This window comes from Babylonia areolata, chromosome 21 (genome assembly GCF_041734735.1).
Source record: "Babylonia areolata isolate BAREFJ2019XMU chromosome 21, ASM4173473v1, whole genome shotgun sequence".
Taxonomy (NCBI): Eukaryota; Metazoa; Mollusca; class Gastropoda; order Neogastropoda; family Buccinidae; genus Babylonia; species Babylonia areolata.
The window spans coordinates 55475844-55490035 of NC_134896.1; the positions used below are offsets into that span (position 1 = coordinate 55475844).

General features: G+C 46.8%; 1 protein-coding gene across 1 annotated transcript in view; it reads right to left on the reverse strand.

Moving 5' to 3' along the window:
• Positions 1-345: 345 nt before the first annotated feature.
• The window catches only part of LOC143296435 (uncharacterized), a 27018-nt gene continuing 13171 nt past the window's right edge, over positions 346-14192 (reverse strand). Inside the window, exon 2 of the mRNA XM_076608364.1 lies at positions 346-670. Within this exon, the coding sequence (XP_076464479.1) occupies positions 365-670 (306 nt within the window). The 3' untranslated portion in view covers positions 346-364. The remainder of the gene's footprint in view (positions 671-14192) is intronic.

Here is a 14192-nt window from a genome sequence, read left to right on the forward strand (position 1 = left end):
TGTGTCTTTATTACCCCCGCTAAACTGACCCTCAGTCAGCTGTTTTGAACGCTCAATATACGGGTACGTCTTTGCTACCCCCCCAACCCCACCTTCACCTTCACCCCAACCCCCAACACCGCCCCCCCCCCACCCCCCACAACCACACAAAACACTGGAGTCGTCGTTACGTGAACTGTGGAGAACTGCTGTAGACCAGAGAGCCTTCGGGAAACTAACCCCGCCCCGACCCCCCGACCCCCCCAACCACCACACCCACTCTATGTTCTAGACTGAAGAGACATCAGGAACACCCCCAACGTTCCCCCACACCTCCCCCCCTCCCAAGAAAATCCCACGCCCCCCTCCTCTCCTCCTCCTCCGCTCAGCCGAAGCGTTTGAGCCAGCTCTTCTGCACGTGGTCCATGGAGCAGCGGGTGGGCCCCTGGTCGATGAGGAAGGCCTGGGTCTTGCGGCACTCCTTGCAGCACGCCGCCATGTCGTACAGCTCCCCGCCGAAGGCGTCCCAGCAGCTGAGGCAGCCTCGCAGGCAGGACCCTTGCATGCCCACCGGGTAGCACTCCATGCCCATGGGCAGGGGGCTGGCGGGGCTGGTCAGGAACAGGAGGAGGAGGGTGGTGGTGGTGGCGGTGGTCAGCAGTGGCGAGGGCGTGCGAGTTGCTGACAGCATCTGTAAAACGTACCACAGGGGGTGGGGAGGGGATGGGGGGTTAGTAAGGCAAGGCAAAGGAAGGGATTTATTTCATGTACCACATGTGGGTATAGAAACATTATACATCAACGTCTTTAACACATACCATATAAACTAAAAGAGAGAGTCCTGTGCTGTGTCACATTATGATGGTGTGTGTGTGTGTGTGTGTGTGTGTGTGTGAGTCCTGTACTGCGTAGCGTTATGGTGGTGGTCAGCAGTGGTAGTGGGTATGAGGAGGAGGGTGATGTTGAATAGCAGTGGTAGTGGCGTTTGTGTTGAAAGTCCAACGCTTTAACCACTCGGCTATTGCGCCCGTCAGACTGAAGTCTAAAGTTTTGATTTACTTCTTTTTAATCAGTGGGGATGGGGATGGGGTTTGTCCTTATATATCCTGGCATGGGGATAGCGTGGTCGATGATGCTGGCATTTCACAGTCTCTTTTTACACTTTTCCCTTGTCTTTGAAATGGAGAGAGAACAGATTGTGTCCACATACCGTAACACGCTAAATAATCTTCCTGACCTCATGCCTTCACACGCTGAATTGTCTTTCTGACCATGTGCTGTTACACGCTAAATTGTCTTTCTTACCTCATGCCTTCACACGCTGAATTGTCTTTCTGACCACATGCAGTTTCACGCTAAACTGTCTCGCTCTCGTTCTGCTGATGTCAGCAACAACACAAAAGAGAAGATGTCTATGATTGAGAAATTTGTTTGGAAGGGAAATAGTACAGTGATACATTTCTACATCTTGTCAGATAGTTTTTACAAGTGAATTGGAACTGACGCAGGGTGCAATGGAGAGTAATAACCCACACATCACTTGATACTTTTACGAAAGCTTTGTCAGAAGCGGTTGGCTGCTCACACAAAAAAAAAGAAAAGAAAAAAAATGTAATGCTTTGTAGACAGATAAATCTCCGTGGTCAGACAGTCACTAAAAACAGACACAAAAAGAGCTCTGCGTTGACCCAGAAGAACTCACAAGAAAGAAGACACTGTTGTGTAGAATCAAAATCAATTTTAACGTCAATTAAACCTTAACAAGGTTTATAAGACACGCATGCAAAGTAGCATGTACCGCATACAAAGACATATACAAACAACACCAGTGACGTCAGACAAGGACCACCACTCAAGGTCTAGTGGAGGGGGGGGAGAAAATATCGGCGGCTGAGCCGTGATTCGAACCAGCGCGCTCAGATTCTCTCGCTTCCTAGGAGGACGCGTTACCTCTAGGCCATCACTCCTGGCACCCGTTCCCCGCCAAACAAGGCTTCCATCCCCCGGTGTTGTCTCCGCAAACACCACCCTCCCCCACCGTCATCTTGAAACTGGTCCACAATCTAAATTATCAACGATCCCCTCTTAGCTGGATTCCAATCTGAGACAACTGCTAACACAAACTGCGTGGACACCACTCCGTGTCAAATTGTCCCACAAGAGAGGAGTCTGCGCCAACAGCAGTGATAGTCGGGTGATGGGGGGGGGGGGTGGGTGCGGGGGGAAGGAGTGAGAAACTGAACAAGATTGTCTTGTTTTGTTCCAGACCTCAGCCGTCATGAAGGCACTGACAATTATTATTTAATGGATCGACTGCTCTCCTCACGATGTGTTGTCTTCCAGGAGACAGGACTCTGACTGAGCGCGCTGAACCAATATTACCTTGGTTCTTAGAAAAAAAACGGAAACAGCGTCCCTCCCCCCCCCCCACACCTCCCCACCCCCTCCACCCCGCCCCACTCCCTTCCCCCGCCGACCCCCCCACCCCCCTCCACCCCGCCCCACTCCCTTCCCCGCCTCCCCACTTCCATCCTTCTCTTCCAGAAAAGTAAAGCAACACCTCCTCCACCCCCCTCCACACACACACACACACACACACACACACACACACTTCTCCATCTTACCATCCCCCGTTCTCACTGACGAAGGGGACTGTTCAATTTTCCATGGTAAAAGGCAGAAGTCAGTGAAAGTCTACTTCACGTCATTCAGAAAAGAAAAAAAAAGGAAAAAAAAAGCCCAGATCACGTTATCGTCAAAGAGTTACAATGCCCCCTCGTGGGTTTTAGCCAGAGGGTTTTTTGTGTGTGTGCGTGTGTGTGCGCGCGCGCGCGCGTGTGTGTGTGTGTGTGTGTGTGTGACATTGTTGTATTCTGTGTGGTCGCCGTTTTCAGACACGCTCATTGTTCACGTCAGACAAAATATGATATCATTTCGGTTACCCTCGCTGCTATTGTCTTGGCAGACGTGTGTGTGTGTGGGGGGGGGGGGGGGGGGGGGGTTGGTGGGTGCGTGTGTGTGCGCGCGCGTGTGTGAGTGTTCGTGGGCGTGGACGTGCACGCAAGAAACAGGAATAATAGAGAAGAACACACTGACGAACAGAGAGTCAGACAGACAGAAGACAAAGATAAGAAAGACACAATCCGTTGACACTGTTTTGTTAATTTCTCTTGGCATATTGCTTCTACAAGACAGTGGCAAATCGCCCTAGTGTGGGTTTAGCGCCTTTTGTCTGCTGAATATCATAGGGCTCTCTTCTTTCTGCCTGATTATTTCCAGTCGTAACTCTATCTCCTGGAAAAACAAAACAAAATAATAAAAATAATTATAGTGATAATGATAGTATTTCTATAGCGCTGAATCAAGTGCAGAGACAAATCTAAGCGCTTTCACACCAGTCATTCACACGCATGCATAACCGTCTAAAACTGAAGAAACTGAAGACAAAGAAGAGGCAGGGGAGGGAGGCTATCTTGGGAAGAGGTGGGTTTTAAGGTCAGACTTGAAAGAGCTGAGTGCGGAGATCTGACGAAGCGAAAGAGGAAGTTCATTCCAAATGCACGGTCCAGAGACAGAGAAAGAACGGCGTCCAACAGTGGAGTGTTTGAATCTGGGTATGCGTAACGGAGTGGACAAAAAAAAACCCAACTACAAACAAATAAAAAACCGATGACAACACCGCAAAACTGGGGTTTTCATAAATAGATACACCCCCCCCCCTCCCCCCCCCCCCCCCCCCCCACACACACACAGATATGTATATGTATACATATAAATTATAAGGCCGACTGAAGAACACGACGTTAACCAAATTGAGCAAGACACAGCTTTGTGTGTGTGTGTGTGTGTGTCGCAAGCAAGATTACGGAGTAGATGGTTTCACTTTTTCTTATTCTTTTGATCTTTTCTTCATAAAAAAAGAAGTAATTTTAGTCCACACACACACACACACACACACACTCAGACGCGCACACACACACACACACACTGACACACACACGCAGACACACACACACTCAGACACAGACAGAGAGACACACTGTACACACATACACACACACACACACACACACACACACATAGATACACACACACACACACACATACAGAGGGACACACACACACGCACGCACGCACTCATGGACATTTTCAGCACACAACATCAAAACAACAACAACTCAGAATACACTTTTTCCAATAACAATATATGTAATGATTCCTCTTTCTCTTCACTGACCGAAAGGTTTGACAGCGTTGGGGTCTTGGACGTGGTGCAGGCATCTGCACCTTTTCCCTCATTTTTTTTTATATAAATATTTATTTGACATCTTTTTTTATAAGCATTTTGTTTTATTCCATTTTATAAAGCAGATGTGGTGCAGCGGCTCATGGATCAATCCGCGCGCTCTGTCGTCTGCTTGACACTGAACAGGCACTGACAACATGACAAGTGCAGAAAGGAACTACGTTTTTAGGCGTAATCTTTTTTTTCTTCTTTTTTTTCCCCCCTCTTTTCTTTAAGCCGGAAGTTTCAATTGTCTTCTGCTACAATTTCAATTTTCAGCCACAAATCTGACAACAAGCAGAGATTCTGATCGTTGCTGAGAATTCAGTTGATTCACACAATTATGAGGGATTATGTAAATGGGCTTGTATGCAGTCAGAAAACGAAATGACTTGTGAAGTCGAAGAATATTCGGAAGTGCTCAGTGTTTCAGAGTGGTCAGTGAGAGTTGAAGAGGGAAGCGTTAAAGGGAGATAAGATAATTTGACAAGTGACAAGTCTCAGCCATGGAGGTGCAAGTCCGATTCGCAACCAGCTCGCTGAAAATATTCTGTGTCTCAGGTTGCCTGGAACATCTTCACGTGAGTTCTGGAACGTGCTTCCCTTCGAATTAATGCTGTGCTGTGCCCTGTTTGTTGTTGAAGATCTTGCTGTTTTCATTGATTTGTTTTCGTGAGTTGTTTTTGTTGTTTTTTTTGTGTTTTTTCCAAAAGACTGCCGCTTGTCAGAGTTCACCAGTGTTCGTTCTTTAGCTTAACGTCTTTTCACTGTAAGTGATATTAGACGAGGGCAGGAAAAAAGTCGATTGGGTGGAGGGGTTGGGGGGGAATTATTGTGTACGCATGCGAGTAAGTGAAAGTGTGTGTGTGTGTGTGTGTGTGTGTGTGTTTCAGTCACTCTGTGTGTGACTGTGTGTGTGTGTGTTTGACTCTGTGTGTGTGTGTATGTGTGTGTGTGTTTGACTCTGTGTGTGACTGTGTGTATGTGTGTGTGTGACAGTGTGTGCATATATATATATATATATATATGTGTGTGTGTGTGTGTGTGTGTGTGTTTCTGCCCTCCAGTCTCCCCTCTCCCGACCATTCCCCACCCTCCAACTCCATTCGTGGTCAACCTGGATGTGCACTCTATATATTATCTAGTGGTGAACCTGTCAAAGAAATACGCATGCAGTAACCGTATTCATTTTAGCGTTTCTTAGCCTGGAAGTGTTTCATGACATTATTTCAGAAAATAATTGCGGAGCACACAGTTGCCTAGTAATACTAACCTAAGGAAAAATTCATTAGCGAATAGAATTGCAAAATATATGGGAATGCACTACCTATCGAAACTCAACTTGCACAAAATACTAATGTATTTAAAAAAAATCTCCTTGACAAGAACATCAATTTAAAAGAAAAATGTATTGACTTTGACGAGTGAATTACAGTACATGTGAAAGAAAACATTATGTGTATCCCACAAATCGAAGGAAAACGTTATTGAAGGGGACATAAAAAAGGCCGTGAGGCCTTGGCAGTCAAATGCCAGCCCCTACACTACTACTACTACTACTACTACTACTACTACTACTACTACTTCTACTACTACAGACTATCCGCAACAGAGGCGCGCATGTGTACGAAACATCATGAACTTACCTTGCTCTCTCTCTCTCTCTGTTTCCCTCTCTCTCTGTCTCTGTCTGTCTGTCTCCCTCCCCCTCCCTTCCTCCCTCCCTCCCTCTCTCTGAAATCTGGCACAGCGAAAACAAATTCTGCGCAGCTGTAAAATCAGCGAATCATTTTGAACTCCGGTGTCTTCGCAGACTGACAGACAGACAGACAGACAGTAGACGGGGACACTAGGCCAGACAGACTTACAGACAAATGAATGAAAATATAGGAAGACAAGTTTCTCTTAGAAAATACAGAAAGATAAGATTTCCTCTATCAGTTTCAACTCACTTTCTCTCTCTCTCTCTCACTCTCGGGAATTCGAGAAGGGGGTAGGGAGGTGTGTGTGTGTGTGTGTGTGTGCGTGTGTGTGTGCACTGATAATCTCGTTACACACTGCCTTTAGAACGATGACTGCTCTTCTTTGGCAGGCATTGTGTCCGGAGATCTCGGACGCTTTTTTTTTTCCCAGGCTGGACACAAAACGGCGATGGTAAGAAGATGCCGGCTGCTGGCACCACACCACAAAAGACTCAGCTCCGGTGACACTGAGTTGTCCAGGCAACGGAGGAGGAGGAGGAGGAGGAGGGAGGAGTGTAGAGCAACAAAGGACCCAGTCCTGTTTTTTTTTTTGTTTTTAAGGACGGGGGTTGTGGCCTAGTTTTTTCGTGACCACGATGTAGCAGATTGAAACAGTTTAACCACGAAAACGGAGTATGGCTGCCAACATGTCGGGGGTAAAAACGGCGTACACACGAGTGAACTGACGTGGGAGTTGCAGCCCGCGAACGAAGAAGAAGAATAATCGGGTTGTGAGGTGAGGTGTTTTTTTTGTTTTTGTTTTTTTTTCAGACACATGCACGCACACTAACACACACACACACACACATGCGCGCGCGCGCGTACCACACACACACACACACACACACACACACATACACACACACAAACACACACAAACACACCCACTAAAAGTCAATAAAGATTGTTTTGACCTCGCGCGCGCGCGCACACACAAACACACACACACACTCTTCTCTCACCCCCCCCCCCTCCGTCACACACACACACACACGAATTGATATGTATTCTTGTATATACTTATGGAACAATATTTCATCTATACTTAATATAAATATCTGCTTTAGTATCTTCAAAAGGAATAATATCAATGACCGAACTGATCCAGATAAAATCATACAATAATTCTTCTGTTCTCCCTTAATCTCTCTCTCTCTCTTTCCATCGCTCTGTCGCTCTCTCCCTCTTTCTCTCCTCTCTCTTTTCCTCTCTCTTACTCTCTCTCCCCCTCTCTCTCTCTCCCTCTTCCTTTCTCTCTCTCTCTCTCTGTCGCTCTCTCCCTCTTTCTCTCCTCTCTCTTTTTCTCTCTCTCCCCCCCTCTCTCTCCCCGTCTCTCTCTGTCTGTCTCTCTCTCTCTGAGTCTCTGTCACTGTCTCTCTCTGTCACTGTCTCTCTCTGTCACTCTCTCTCTCTCTCTGTGTCTCTCTCTGTCTCTGTGTCACTGTCTCTCTCTCTCTCTCTCTCTCTGTGTCTCTGTCTCTCTCTCTGTCACTCTCTCTCTCTGTGTCTCTCTCTGTCACTGTCTCTCTCTGTCACTCTCTCTCTCTGTGTCTCTCTCTGTCACTGTCTCTCTCTGTCTCTGTGTCACTGTCTCTCTCTCTCTCTCTGTGTCTCTGTCTCTCTCTCTGTCACTGTCTCTCTTAGTCTTTGTCCCTTCCCTTTTTTTCTTCCTCCCATTTTTTTTTCTTTTCCCTCTGCCATTGATGCCTTTGAGCACACTTATGTATTGAACGCTTTTTTTTCTGACGTTATTGTGGAGACCATTGTATTTGTTTGCAATTTACTTGCTTTCTTGACAAAAAAAAAGGGGGTATTCAGTTCTCAGTGTACAGTTCCCGTTTGTGTTTTTATCCATCGCTGTGTATATGTATTTGATTCAGTGTCCGTGTCTGTGTGTCTGTCTGTGTATCTGTGTGTGTTTGTTTGCGTAGGTGTGTGTGTGTGTGTGTGTGTGTGTGTGTGTGTGTGTGCGCGCGTTTGTGTGTGTGTGCGCGCGTATGTGTGTGTGTGTGCGCGTATGTGTGTGTGTGTGTATTTGTGTGTGTGTGTGTGTGTGTGTGCATCTGTCTGTGTGTGGGCATCCTCCCACCCCCTCTCCCTAGTTGGAAAGGTTGAGATACGGGTATGGAGTGTGTGTGTGTGTGGGGGGGGGGGGGAGGGGTATTGGTGGAGATACGGGTGTGGAGTGTGTGTGTGTGTGGGGGGGGGGATATTGGTGGAGATACGGGTATGGAGTGTGTGTGTGTGTGTGTGGGGGGGGGGGATATTGGTGGAGATACGGGTATGGAGTGTGTGGGGGGGAGGTGGAGGGGTGGTTGGAGGGGATGGCGCGAGGAAGTTGAAAGGATTTGTGTGAAATGATCTGATGGGATGCTTCTGAAATTAAATTTTTGTTTCCCTTCAAGGTTTTATAATATCCAATTCTTTCTTTGTTTTCTGTGCTTGCCTAATCTTATTGAAGATGGGTTGTTGTTGTGTTGTTGTTGTTTTTTTTGGGGGGGTTGTTTGTTTTTTTGTTGTTGCAAGTTTCTAAGCTGATATTTTTCTTCTCAGAAGTGATACCTTGAGGACATGATTTTGCGCACATTCAGGCACGCAGACACGCACACACAAACACACACACACACACGCGCGCGCGCGCGCGCGCAACCACACAATTACAAGCACAGACACATGCACTGACGCAGTGACCCAAACAAACATACGCACGCAAACGCACACATATTTTTGCGCACGCATGCAAGCACACAGATACACACACACGCACACAGACACACACACACGCGCGCACGCACGAGTGCACGCGCACACACACACGCACACACACACACACACACACACCACATACACCTATGTACACACGCGGACACTGACAATGAATTTTGAGTAACATGCAAATTTTAGAACTACACATTTTGTTTTTTTTTGTTGCTGTTGTTTTTTTCCCTTTGTGAGTTACATTTGTTAAGATTCGAAATCAAATAGGCCTTTGGAGAGAGAGACACAGAGAGAGAGAAAGAGAGAGGGAGAGAACTGAAAATATTTCATTCAAGAATTAAGATTTCAGGCAAGGCCTGTTCCTCCTATTTGTCCTTGCTAATCTACATCCATTAGAAATAGTGCACACATGTACGAAGGAGGAGAAAGAAAGAAAATTCTTCCTGCAGAATGAATTGCTTTATAAAGAATGTACACACAGACACACAGACCACACACACAGACTGCACACACACACACACACAAAACAAAAAAACAAAAAAACACACACACACCACATATACACGCACATACACACGCGCGCACCACACACCACACACACACACACACACACACACACACACACACACACACACACACACACACACACAGATAGGGGAGAGAGAGAGAGAGAGAATCAGTATATGTCCACAGTGTACAAAAAAGGCAAACAATCAGATGGCTATAACCACACTGTTGCACCTGTCTGTCGCATCCACATATGAGAAAATGAAAAAAAAGTGTATATGTAGAGAGAGAGCACGAACACAGGGTCATATACGAAGCGGCCTTGGTCAATATAGAGAGAGATATAGATATATGTATATATGGGGAGAAAGAGAGAGAGAGAGAGAGAGAGAGAGAGAGCACAACCACAAGGTCACAGACGAAGCGGCCTTGGTTAAATGTCAGGTGGTTGGTGGTCTAGGGTTTTTAAGTTAACGCTGGCTGCAAATGACTGTGATCAGCTTGACATCCGATGGTCACTCCTTCCTGCTCCAGCTATCTGGGTGTCAGGTTCAGGGGTGTGCTGTGCTGTGCTGTGCTGTGTGTGTGTGTGTGTGTGTGTGTCATTGTGTGTGCGTGCGTGCGTGAATGTGTGTGTATGCGTGCGTGCGCGTGTGTGTGTGTGTGTGTGCGCGCGCGCGCGCATGTTCATATGTGCGTACACTTGTGTGTGCGTATGTATATGTGTGGAACTTGAGGGTTCACGAACGTTGTTTGACCTCCTTTCCTCCACAGCCCTGTGCAGAACAGGCCCTTTCCATGCAGTGACTGAACGCCACGCCCCTCCCCCTCCCTCCAACCCCACCCCCACCCCCACACCCCCCTTGTGCAAGGAGACGACAAGGCTTCACACTCCGCCAGTGTCACACCCGTCATCAGCCACAGGGAACACGAAGGCCCAGTCAGCCCTCCAGAGCGGTGACCATCTCCAGTCCCTGCAGCCTGGACTCCAACCTTTTACCTTGCCCCCTCCGTTCACAGCCACTGCAGCTTGCAGGTGAGAGGTCTGCTTAGACTCGACAGTGGAGTGATGGCCTAGAGGTAACGCGTCCGCCAAGGAAGCGGGAGAATCGGAGCGCGCTGGTTCGAATCACGGCTCAGCCGCTGATATTTTCTCCCCTTTCCACTAGATCTTGAGTGGTGGTCTGGACGCTAGTCATTCGGACGAGACGATAAACCGAGGTCCCGTGTGCAGCATGCACTTAGCGCACGTAAAAGAACCCACGGCAACAAAAGGGTTGTTTCTGGCAAATTTCTGTAGAAAAATCCACTTGGATAGGAAAAACAAATAAAAGTGCACGCAGGAAAAAATACCAAAAAAATGGGTGGCGCTGTAGTGTAGCGACACGCTCTCCCTGGGGAGAGCGGCCCGAATTTCACACAGAGAAATCTGTTTTGACAAAAAGAAATACAAATACTCTGTCATTTCAGGCTCTGCTGATTGAGGTGAGTTGAAGCAAGAAAAACAAGAGAGGCAAGGCCTTCAAGACTCCCTTGTGGCAAATTAAGTCCCCTAGCATTAATTACAGAGTAATTTCCCTTTTTTTACTATCTGCACCAAAACGTTTGCAAAATAAATAAAACTTCCATGCTTAGCAAAAGAAGTTCCTGTTTGAACAAAAAATGATAATAATGACTGCTCTTGTTGTTGTGTCAGAATATCAGATCAAAGTGCCAAGTTTAGAGATCACAAAAAAATATAAATATAACAGTAAATGCAGTTTGCATATAATTAGGCTTCATTTTTTTGGTGCCATCCCAGAGGTGCAATATTGTTTTAAACAAGATGACTGGAAAGAACTGAATTTTTCCTATTTTTATGCCTAATTTGGTGTCAACTGACAAAGTATTTGCAGAGAAAATGTCACACAGACACACACACACACACACACACACACACACACACACAGACAACCGAACACCGGGTTAAAACATAGACTCCCTTTGGGTTCAACTTCCCGTTTCTTCCTCTCTCTCCAAAACGTGGCGCTGTTACTTGTTTTTTGTTTGTTTGTTTGTTTGTACATTAATTTCCTCTTTCCTTCCCTCCTTCCTTGTCTTTCTTTTCCTTCTTGACTGTTTCCGCTGACTCCATCTGCTTCTCCCCCTCCCCCCCCCCCACCCTCCCCGGCCATCCCATTGGGTGACGAGGGAAGAGAATGAAGCTCAGTGCGTTGGAAACTGATTTCAGACCTTAATAATAATAATAATGGTATTTATATAGCGCTGGATCTTGTGCAGAGACAAATCAAAACGCTTCCGCACCAGTCATTCACACGCATGCATAACTCTAAAACTGTAGAAACTAAAGACAAGGAAGAGGCAGGGAAGGGAGGCTATTTTGGGAAGAGGTGGGTTTTAAGGCCAGACTTGAAAGAGCTGAGTGTGGAGACTTGACGAAGCGAAAAAGGAAGTTCATTCCAATCGCAAGGTCCAGAAACAGAGAAAGAACGGCGGCCAACAGTCGAGTGTTTGAATCTGGGTATGCGTAAACAGAGTGGATCCGAGGCCGATCGTAGTGAGCGAGATGGAGTGTAGAGGTGAAGGCAGCCGCAGAGATAGGAAGGGGCAGTTTTGTGAATACATCTATAACATAGAGTGCTGATCTTGTACTTGGTCCGTGAGACGTATGTGTGTGTGTGTCGAAGTCGACGTCGAAATATTTTAATTGTCAGACAACATATCCATAACAATGGAGTTCACAAGGACAAACAGAATGAATACAGGGAGATGAATATTAGGACAATCATTGAACTAAATGGGCATCGATAACGATTCTAGGGCATTTGCGCGTAATGAAAACGCCTTGAATACAAACTTGCATATACTGACACTCAATCTCTCACTCGCACAAGATAACAGCATGGACATCTTAAATGCACTTGGATGTTTGTGTTATTTAGCAGGAATAAACTGAGAACGCAGGGAACAGTACTTAGGGCAGATCAAAAGAATCTGTGTGTGTGTGTGCGTACGTGCGTGTGTGTGTGTGTGTGCGCGCGCGCGCGTGTGTGTGTAAGTAGACCTCTCCCACCAGGCATCGAAAATTCACCACAATCATGTCATGGCACAAGAGAGAGAAGCTCAGAGCAGTAAGTTCTGCATCACCGTGGAAGTGAAAGCAGGTCTGGAAGAAATTCTATGAATCTGAGCTTCATGGCGGCTAAGCTCCTGAAAGGGTTTTATTCCCCGCTGGCTGCTGAGACATTCCGTGTATATCTGGCCTGCAGGTAGACGTGTGATTAACTCTGTCCATACGAACGGCGAAAGAGACGACGTTAACAGCGTTTCACCCCAATTACCATCATCAAAATATTGCAGGAGGAAGGCTCTTATACTGAAGAGGTGAATGTTGACAAAGAATACCACAATTCTTACGACGGAAGCTAAAGGTTGGGTCATTCAGACACCCACTGGACATCCGAGGGGTCTGTGTAGAGGAGAAGAGAGGACTGGCCGTACTGAGTGAGTTAAAGCGTAGGACTTTCAGTGTTCACCACGGCCTTGGTGGGTCGTGTCGTCTTGCGGCAGCCAAGACCACTTACAGTTTTTGTCTTTCTTTTATCCGAGACAACCTGAAGATAACAAAACTGAACGAAAACCCCGAAAAAACAACAACAACAATAGAACAACTCCTCCTTCAACGTAGTTGGTGAATTCAGGTTAGAACAGAGCAAAGCTACAAGGCACAGACACACACCCAGACACGCAGACACGGAAACACACACACACACACACACACACACACACACACACACACACACACACAGATTGGAAATCAGATGGGCCTACATTGAGAGAGAAAGAGTGACTCCTTTCAAAAACGAAAAGAAAAAAAAGAGGGAAAGGATAGAGATGAGAACCACAAAAAAAAAAAAAAAAAAAAAAAAATCACGTAAGACTACATCCTTTTCAGGCCCCAAAAAGGTCCAGTGTGCAAAAAGCACAATCTTTTGCAGGCAGGTCAGAAAGAAGAAGAAGAAGAACAACAACAACAACAACAAAAAAACCCATCAGCAACAGAAGAACACACTGGAAGACAGAAAGTTGGGGACGAGGGAAAGGTCAAGAAAGAAAGACAGAAAGAAAGAAAAAACAAAAAGAAAAAAAAAAGGAAACAGCAGGAGGGGGTGTGTGGGGCGGGGGGGGGGGGGGGGGGCATTGCCTGCGTGCATAGACTTTTTCCGAAGTCAGGATTTTGTATTAAAAAAATTAAATTAAATTAGAAAAAAAAAAATCCCGGTACAGCAGCCCATTCGTACCCCCGTTGTTGTTTTTACCCCCGGGGTAAAATCTGGCCAGCCCAGATTAACTCTGGCCTGGAATTACTCCCGGTCGTAGACTTCCAGTGGTCAGAAATGACACCCCCTAGCTGGATTTTAACCCCCCAACCACCCCGCTCCCCACCCTTTTCCAGCAGCTCGACTGGACCATTAGAAAGGGGGGTAATTACCGAGCCTTGGATCAGACCACCCTCCTGACAGACAAGAAGGAAATACTTGCCCGCACGGCAGAGCACTTCAACACCCTCCTCAACAGGGACTCGTCCGTATCTGACGAGGTAATTGCGGCCCTCCCACAGCTACCAGTCAATGACTCGCTAGCTGCCCTTCCCACCAAGGCCGAGACCCGGAAGGCCCTGAAGCTGACAACGTCAGGAAAAGCACCAGGAGCGGATGGAATCCAGGCTGACATCTACAAGTGTGGAGGCAAGGTGCTGACAGACAAGCTGACTGCCCTGTTCCAGTCTATCTGGGAGAGAGGGGAGGTCCCCCAGGATTTCAAGGATGCTTCAATTGTCCATATTTACAAACGGAAGGGAGACAAAACATCCTGCGATAACCACCGTTGAATCTCTGTCCTATGCAGCGCCGGCGAGATCTTTGCCCGAATCATACTGAACAGACTGGTTGACCATGTCT